Below are 9,216 nucleotides of genomic sequence, written 5' to 3' on the forward strand. Positions count from 1 at the left end.
GGGTTGCCTTAACCCCTCCCTCTACGGTACCCTGACAAGTCATCCTTCTAGAGCAAGCTCCTCCTCGTTATAGGAAACCCATGGCCGAAGCAGGCCCAGGCCTAAATAAAGGGAGAGTATCCTGCAAAAGTGTTTTGACTCCCAGAAAAAGTGATCTCTATTTTACTAAAAATAATTTTAACCTTCCTTTGCTACATAAACAAATCCATTCATTGTGTTTTCCAATGAGTCTGAGAACAGGAAGCTTGTCCCTGGGTGGAGCTGAGGCTGGCCTCTCTGATGAAACAGCTGCCCCACAAAGCAAGTCCAATGCCACTTTCACAGACAGGCAAAACGTGTGAAACTCATTCTGGTCTGAAACAGGGTCCCCAAGCCCCTCCCTGGTGCTGGGAATACACGAGTGAAGCCGAAATACTACTCCACCTTCAGAGTCCACAACCCTGCTTCTGGGACAGATCTGCCATTGTGCTTACCAAGGAAGGCTTGACAAGACCCCAACAGAGCCAAAGGACTGCAAGGATCCGACCCAAGACCAGAGCATGGCCTCGTGGGTACAGTGCCCAATGAGATGGTGACAATAGCTGAACGAGCGCTACCTGGGCACCACTGTAGAGCTCGCCAAGCACAGCCATGTGCATCATTTCATTTGATTCTCACAATAACCTCATGACAGAACAACTAATGTCACGACTACCGCTTCCTTTCACTGCTCTCCTGGCTTCCACTCCTGCCTACTGTATAAATTCTCCCTCCACGTGGCAGCCAGAGGGACCTTTTAAAAATGAAATCTGGCTGTTTTATGGAACCCTCCACAGGTTTCCTATTGTGATTCAAAATCCAAGCTCCTTTCCACAGCTGGAAAGGTCCGGCCATCTGGCCCCTCCACCTCTTTCCTCCCTTCCTTTCCCACAACCCTCACTCCCTGGGCTCCAGCCACACTGGCTTCTTCCTGTTCCTTGAAACATGCCATGCCCCCACCTCAGGCCTTTGCACCTGTCTCTCCTTAAGCAGGCAACGCTCCTCTCTCAGGCTGCTCATCAGACTCGCTCCCACTCACGTCTTCAGAGGCCTTCTCTGACCACCATCCGCCTTCCTTGCCACTGTCACGTTGCCCCCGATTTCTTTTCTCCGTGACTTATATCCCATTACCTGAAATCATCTCGACGCTCCTTGTCTGTTTCTCCCTGTACGATCCATGGGAAAGTCCTATCTGTTTATAGTAAGGGTCTAGCCCAGCACCTGGAGTGTAGGTAGCAGCCAGTATGTGCTGAATAAGATAAATTAATGACTGGATAATAGGCTCTACCAACTTCTCCCGCTTCTTCATCGATCTTCAGCCACGCTAGCTGGCTTTCGACACGGCCCTGAACATTCCATGTCCTCTTCAACTCTCAGGCTCTGCAGTCTTTGCACTAGCTGTTACCACTCCCCGCCCCCATCACGCTCTCTTCCAACTGTTTACATGCTGCTCATTCTCATCCTCAGGTCTCCACTCAGATGTCACTTCCTCAGTGAAGCCTTCTCTATCTTTTCCAGAGAACCACCCCCTACTCATCACCCTCTTGATTTCTTCCATTGCACTTACAATCACCTAAAATTATTGTGGGTGATGTTTTCCAGTTTAAACTCCACGAGGACAGGAGTTTGCTGTTCAGCTCACCGCTTTCTCCAGGAACTCAACTCAATGCCCTGCCCACGAAGAATTCAGTAAACATCTGTCCAATGAGTTAATGTTACAAAGGAGGAAACAGGCTCGGCAAGGGCGAGTGAGCTGTTCGGGATCACACGGCTGGCACGCAAGTGTGTCTGTCTCCAAAGCCCCTCTGCACCATGCGACAGCCACCACCCCCCTCCAATTGGCCTCTAAGCAAACCCACCTTCAGGCTACGAATGCTGGATGGGCTGGCGTCTGACTTGAGCATGACCTGGATGTCTTGGAGCACCTCCTCACCAACAGGCCGGGGCCGGGTCACCTCATCAGCCACCTCCTTGGCAGCTTCCTCCAGCTAGAGGAAGAAGGGGACAGGCCATTAGTGACTGCAGCAGGGCTAAACCTGAGGGGTTCGGAGAAAGGGTCCCACTCACCAGCTGCAAATGCTCGGTTGGCTGCTTGTACAAGAACTCAGCCAGGTCCTCATCAAAGCTGGCCAGGTCCTCCATCTCCACCTCGATCCAGTACTCCCCCAGGTTGTAATGCCGCTTGAGTTCATCCCTGGAGTGGGCGGGTGGCAGGGTGAAGGTAGGGACGGGAGCAGAGAGGAGGAAACCAACACTGGGAGAGGTGCGCCCGCACCCCGGATCAGCCCCATCATCGCCAACACTGCTCCACCCCTTCTCTTCCCAGACACACATCGAATTCCAGGTGGTTCGACCCTGCACGGGGCCCTACTGCCAGCAGAGGCGTCCCCCAAAGCAAGCTCTGTGGAAAGATGTTTCAACGCTCAAAGACGGCGTTCTGCACACAAGTCCGTTTGGGAGACTCATTGCAAATCAATTTTCACTGTAGGGCTCTCCTGGGAAACTAACAAGGCACACACCTCAGACTTTGGAGACAGAGGACAGTAAACATCATGTCTGTCTTGTCCACCACCACAGACTCTTTCCGGGGCATCTCACGGGACTACTGTCCCAAAAACACATTTAGCGACCACAGACTTATACAGAGGCTGCTCCCCAGCCTCATCTCAGGCCTCGTCCCCATACACCTGCCCATGCGACTGCCATCTGGAATGCGTCCCATACCACAACTCTTCTCTCAGCTCAAGGGTCACCTCGAACTGTGGCTCCTCTGGAAGTCTCCCCCAACTCCTTTTACATTCCTCTGAGGTGACTACCTCTTCATAATTTATTTGTTGGTCTCTGCCTTGCTCCCACTGACCTCTTACGGGCAAGTTTTATACATCTTTTCAGGTTTGTAGCTCAGTGTCTTGCACAACACCTGGCACACAGCTGGTCAATGTCAGTTGGTACAGGAATAAATGGAAAGAATGGCCATGCCCATTTTACTGATAAAGAAACTGAAGCCCAGAGAGACTGTCACTTGGAAGCCGCTCCATCCAAGCTTGGATCTGCAAACTCACATCCTCTGCACTTAAAGGGCCTATGATGATTTGGCATGATGTCAAAGGTTGTACAATGACTAGGAGCAGAAATCTTGGCCAGCGCATTCCGTGCTGGAGCCCAGCACCTGAAACAGTGCCTGGCATGCAGCAGGTGCTCAGTCAGTAGAGGCTACAAGATTGGAATGAATGACTTAGTGAAGTAAGTCATAACTCCCACTTCACCTATCATTCCCATAGAAAGCTTGAGTTTACCTGGTATCTCTGACATTACATGGAAGAACAGTAAGAAACAGACAAATACGACCTGGAAAAAGAACCAAAGGGCTCTAGCTGCCTTGGAGGTGGCCCACTCAACAGGTGCCTTACTCAAAACATAACTTCAAGTATAAAATATAGAAAACGATATGTTATATGGGTGCAGGGCTGATGAAATACTATTATTGGGACCAAAATCCTTAGACCCGGGACAAGCCCCTTCACCTCGGCCAGGCTCCCTGTCTGTGCCCCGACTGTCTATGCTACTAAACGACTCTGCGTGGAGACGTGCGCCCAGCTCCTCAAGCGGAGGAGTTTGTAGGCACATCTCCCCTCCCGCCCCGCTGCAACCCGCACCTGTATTTGAAGGTGAAGCCGGTGCGGTCGGTGCCCACTCGGTACTGCCGCAAGAACTCCTTGAAGCGTCTCTGCAGCTGCGATTTGCGGGCCTGCCCCTCATCGCCCCCGGTGTCACCCCCGAAACTGTCGCTGTAGAAAACGCCGGGGTCGTCGAAGCCCGACATGACTGTACCTGGCGCGGGAACGAAGAGTTGGAGCGGACTGGGGGCAGCGCGCGGCCTCCCCTGCGCCCCGACGCCTGGGTCTTCGGCTCCAAAAGAGAGGCGGGGGTATCCCAACTCCGACTCAGGGGTGGGGGGCGCCAGTTGTCCCAGGACAAACCCCTGCCCACCCTTACTACGCCCCCAAATGCAGACGCCTGCCGACCTCCCGTGGTGTCGGCTCCCGGGTCCGGGCCCCCACTACCCAGCCTCCCTGGCCTCACCTCTCCCCGAACTCCAATGGACCAGAAGAGACAAGCACCACCGCACTCAGCCGCCGAGTTTCGCGGGGAAAACCAGACGCCGCGTTCGGACGCAGCGGCCGCTGCACCCTCATTGGTTCGCCAGGGCCCCGCGACCAGCGATTGGACCGTTCTGCGCCCTCGAGCCCCGCCTCCTGGACCCGCAGCCGAAGCGGATTGGCTGCGCAGCGCATAACGTCAAGGCTCTCGACCTGTTTCCGGGCTCCATTTTGTGTGCCGGGAAATTTGGCGCGAAATTTTTGCCGGGGGGCGGGGGGATCGGGGCGGGACGCAAAGATGGCGGAGGGCCGAGGGCCGGCGCGGACTTGTTGAGGACTCTTGTGCACTCTTCTCAAGCCTTTCTAAAGGTCGCGCTGGAGAACGACCCCTTTCAGAGCCACGGAGTTAAGGAACCAGAAGTTCAGAAGCCACAAGTTCCTAAGAACTGCACGCTTGCCCCGTGCGAGCCCGCTGCCCCCTAGCGGCTGGGAGGACGCGGCCCCCTGCACCCCTCCTTCGTGTTCTCACCGTCTATCACACTCTTCCAAAAGTTGGAGACTAATTAGATGCGAGACACCTCTGGTCTCCCTAATACCTCTAGGGCCAAAATGGTCCCAAAGTTGGGACTCAGGGATATTTTCTTAGACCCAAATGGGGATTTTTTTTTAATCGTAGAAGATTTTAAATTATTTGGAAACGCTTTCAATTTGCGAAAATTCATGACCAAACACCCAACGTAACTTGAAAAATGGGAAGATTTGGGAGAACTTGACGTGTTCTCAAGCAGCAACAAGGGCTGCGTTATCTCTTATTCCCACCCCCCAACATGAACTAGAAACTTATTTTTGCCACATTCACTCAAACATATATTTGCAGAAAGTGTTTAAAATGTGTACTTTTACAATGTATAAAAATTACATCAAGTGAATCTGAAACTGGCTTTTCTCATTAATACTTTATGGAAGTCCATCTGAGTTGAGACAGATTTAACTCATTCTATTTGAGTTACTTAATTTTCCATAGTGTGAGTAGGATGCAAATTTTTCAGCTATTTTCCTATTACTAGAATAAAAGACAGTTTCTCTCTCCCCTCCCTCCATTCCTTCCTTTCTGTGTCACTATAAACAATGACTCTCCATGCTCCCTTCACAGAAAACTGGAAACTGAGCCCAGGGTGGGAAGAGCTATAGTTGCTGTTTGGATGCCTACTTGTTGCCTACACAGACTCATGAACAGTGGCCCCTGGACCTGGTTGCACTTCAGAATCTCCTAGGGAGCTTGTCGTAAATGGGATTCCAAAATCCAGTTCCAGGTTTCCAGAATCAGAACCTCTCAGGGTGGGGCCCAGGATTCCCCCGTTGATTCTGATGCCACCATCCAAAGACTGCTGTTTGGACACCCCTGGATCCTCCCACTAGCTGTTCTCTTTTTGCCAGTGAACAAAAGGAAACCTGAAGTGGCTTGCCCAAGGTTCCAGACTTAGTGACAAAGCCAGGACCAGGGACAAAGGACCTTCTGACTCTCAGTCTTCACAAATAGTTGTCTAAGGAAACTTCACCTTGTACCCTGCTTCCGGAATACACCTTCAGCAAGGGGCTTTCACTTTCCCACATTGAGAGCTTAGGGAGAAGGCTTGGGTTATAGAGCTGGACAGACCTGGTTTAAATCCTTCCTGCCTCTCAGAGTGGTTCCCCTCCTCACAGATTTGCAGTGACGATTAAATGAGATGACATGAGGTGAGTTGCAAGAGTCATTTAGCAAGAATCACAAAATCCTGATTTCTGTTTCATAATAGGAGCTAATAATGTACAATGTTGGCATTTTACATGCATCTCATCTGCTTCTCAAGACAGGCATGTGAGGGAGATCTCACTGAATTCATGTTACAGGTGACAGGACTAAGACCCCAGAGAGGTTACTAACCAACCTCAAAGGCAGGGCGATGAAGCAGAGTAGCAGGGACTTGAACCTAGGGTTCTAACTCTAGTCCCTAAGATTCACTGCACGGGACTCATAAATTTTATCCCAGAATCTGCTTATTTCAGCCTAACAGGGCAACCCCATCCTCAGTAAAGTTGAATCTTGCATCAAGCAAGATTCACTACAAAGATTCGCCCATCAACTGCTTAAAGCTCACCCCTCCACAAATTCTCAAAGCACAGCATCCAAAACGGGCTTTTGCCACCGTCACCTTCACCCCTTCTCCCCACCAGACATTCAAGAAATAAGTGAAGAAAGGGTCAATTCTCCAAGAGTTACAGAGCCCAAGAAAAACACTTCAAAAGTTACTATCAGGCAATGCAGTTTATTATTTTACACAAAAGTCAAGGACCAAGGTCACAGTGCTATTAAACATTTCCCCCCATCCCCCCACCCACTTCAACCCTGCTATAAAAACAACTGAACACAACAAAACACCACAGTCCAGGCTGGGCCGGAAACAAAAAGTGGCTCCAACAAAAACAAGACGAACGCAAGACACAACATCTTGGCACATTTATACGAAAATTGCCACGGCCCACAGGAAAAGCAGTCCTGGCACGTCAACAAGGAGATCGCAAACCCAGGGCTTTTGGAGGTTCAAGATGGCTGCTACTTCTGGCCACATCTTCTGGGCTCTGCTGCAGGAACGTGGGAAGGGAGGGGAGGGTTCTGAGGGCTGAGAAGTACCCCTCGTCCCACTCTGGAAGGTCAGGTCATTGGCTGGATGTGCTTTTGGTTTGGAAGACACGGGAGAATCTCTCCTTTCCAGAGAGGGATGGGGGGCCAGCAGGCCCCCATGCCCAAAGGGAAGGAAGCCAGCTGAGAGTTTCCTCCTCTAGAAAGAGGACCCTCCGCTGGACAGAGTTCATGGCCCCGGGAGCCAACACGCGTGCATTCACATGGCATAAAGCCCCATGGCAACCGTTGCCACCAGAAAGCTGAAGGTGAGGACCCATCGGACTAGCGGCACCTGGGAGAGGATGTTGAGCTGGGACTTCCCTCTGGGAGTCTCCGTGGGAGTCGAGACTGAAAGAGAAAGAGGGTCAATGTCAACAACAGGTGACAGAGGTGGGGTGTGTCTCACACCGCAGAAAAACACAGCAGAGGAGCCTCGGCAGTCTCTAGTACAGACCTGCCCAATGCCAGGATCCTGCCACAGCACAAACAGGTGGCCCTCTAGGCACTGCTTGAATACCTCCAAAGACAAGACGCTTACTGCTTCTCCAAGCTGTCTAACGCCTCCCTTTTCAGCCAGCCCACACTGCGAGACCATGCCCTCCATGGGGACTCCAGGGGACTAGACTTTGAGAACTAGTGCCTTAGGGCAACATCACCTCACTCCACCAGGTAGCCAATCCCATGAGGACTGGCCACATCCCATGCTCCGAGGCACAATCCCACGAACAGAGGGGTTCACATGGTCCTGGCGCACGTGGAAAAGCCACAGGCAGGTGGGTCAGCGTGGCACCAGGAGCAAAAGCAGCTCGATGGGAGCTTCACCTCTCCACTCCCCCGCACTCCCAAAGCCACACACCCGCCCGCGTGTGTGTCAGGCTCAACGAGCATCATTTTGGGGAGCACTCTGGTCTTTCGGGAAGTTTCCCAGGTATTCTCTCTCAGCACAGTCACAGCCTCGACAGCTGTCTGAGGCACACGTGGGAGGGACTAACACGCGACAAGACCCAGAGGCTGCACGTCTTCCTAGCGTCCCATGGCAGGGAACAGCTAAAAAGGGTCCCGCATCAGGGCATCTCAGGAACTATTAAAGGGCCCCAAAAAGAACCCAAGAGGATGACTTCGCCCCTGACTTCCCAGGTTCTTCTGTGTGTAAGTCTCCACTTCTGAGCCCATGAATTAGAACTAGCTCAACCACTCTTGGTTTTGGAATTAGGGAAACTGAGGTAAGGAATGGTCACATGGCTTGCCCAGAGTCACACACTGAAGGTTGACCCCGTGTCTTTTTGCCTACACCCCACTTCTCATTTACAACATTCAGAAGACAGGAGCGTCAGGAGATACTGGAGTCAGACATCTGGGCCAGGTGCCCCCTCCATGGAGCCCAGAGGAGACGCTGTTCCCCAGAGGCCCTCACCTTGCACCCTGCTGCCAGCCCTCCGGCGAAGCCCTGGTGCCTGCGAGGGGTTCTGGTCCTCAGCTTTTCGGGTCAGGCACTCCTGCAACTCCTCAAATAGCTGAAAAACAGAAGACACACATACCCATCTCCGTGAGGGATGGCGCTAGGCCCCAGACAGCAGTGGAATCTGAAGTTGTGTTGTGATATATTTAGGACATAACAAAATCATAAGAAAAACATTGAACGTTTGTGTACTTTAACCCGGCTTAAGAGATAAGATATTACCAGGGAGGGGCTTTGTCTCCTAACAAGTGCTTGGACCGGTCTCTGCTGGTCCAAGGCTGGGAGCAGGGAGCCAGAGGCCATGAACTAGAAGCCCTGGTTCCCATAGTGCCTCCAGGTATGGGGAGCGCAACAGGAATCTACAACCTCCGGGTGCCAAGGAACCATTGAGAACGCCACCCCCCAGCACCACCCAAGAATTCATCCTTCTAAGCTTTCTCAAAACCCGTCTTCCCCCTGGACTTGAGGCACTTGTAGAAAGATACATCCCGCCTCTCTGGCTAGGCCAAGAGGCCCTGGAAAGCAGAGGCCACGTCTGTGGCACCTGTAACCCCTGCAGTGCCAACCTGGCTACACACAAGCGCGCACACAACTTGAGTGCTGTCACAGAGGCTACAACTGTGACACTCACGCCCCTGTAAAAAGTGACTAGTAGTAGAGGGCTGAATTGCACCAGGCCCTGCTATGGAGACTTTACAGGTATAAACTCATTTAACCCTTACGACAACTCTAAGAGGTAGGAATGACTATATCATTTTACAGATGGGGAAACGGAGGTACAGAGCGATTAAGGGATTGGCCCAATATCACCCAGCCACTGAGTGGCAGAATAGGAACGCTGGGGCCTGCATCCCTGCATGTCACTGTGACCCTCTGCCCCCTGCCCTGACGTAAGAGACAAGGCCCTTGGAGGACTAGCTGGGGGAGGCGGCGGCCCCCCTGAGGGGCCAGACCCTCACCTGGATGTTGAGCAGGAA

The 9,216-nt window shown here is 52.2% G+C and overlaps 2 protein-coding genes across 2 annotated transcripts in view; both read right to left on the reverse strand.

Annotated features, from left to right (window-relative positions):
- The window catches only part of MCM5 (minichromosome maintenance complex component 5), an 18,427-nt gene extending 14,178 nt beyond the window's left edge, over nt 1-4,249 (reverse strand). The window contains exons 1-4 of the mRNA XM_025048642.1: nt 4,102-4,249; nt 3,675-3,849; nt 2,086-2,212; nt 1,797-2,006 (exon numbers count right to left, since the gene is read on the reverse strand). Of these exons, the coding sequence (XP_024904410.1) occupies nt 1,797-2,006; nt 2,086-2,212; nt 3,675-3,841 (504 nt within the window). The 5' untranslated portion in view covers nt 3,842-3,849; nt 4,102-4,249. The remainder of the gene's footprint in view (nt 1-1,796; nt 2,007-2,085; nt 2,213-3,674; nt 3,850-4,101) is intronic.
- A 2,155-nt stretch (nt 4,250-6,404) lies between these two features.
- The window catches only part of HMOX1 (heme oxygenase 1), a 6,768-nt gene continuing 3,956 nt past the window's right edge, over nt 6,405-9,216 (reverse strand). The window contains 3 exon segments of the mRNA XM_006914498.3: nt 6,405-7,128; nt 8,195-8,294; nt 9,199-9,216. The exon segment at nt 9,199-9,216 is cut by the window's right edge and continues 37 nt beyond it. Coding sequence (XP_006914560.1) covers nt 6,998-7,128; nt 8,195-8,294; nt 9,199-9,216 — 249 coding nt within the window. The 3' untranslated portion in view covers nt 6,405-6,997.

This window comes from Pteropus alecto, unplaced genomic scaffold (assembly GCF_000325575.1).
Source record: "Pteropus alecto unplaced genomic scaffold, ASM32557v1 scaffold94, whole genome shotgun sequence".
NCBI lineage: Eukaryota > Metazoa > Chordata > Mammalia > Chiroptera > Pteropodidae > Pteropus > Pteropus alecto.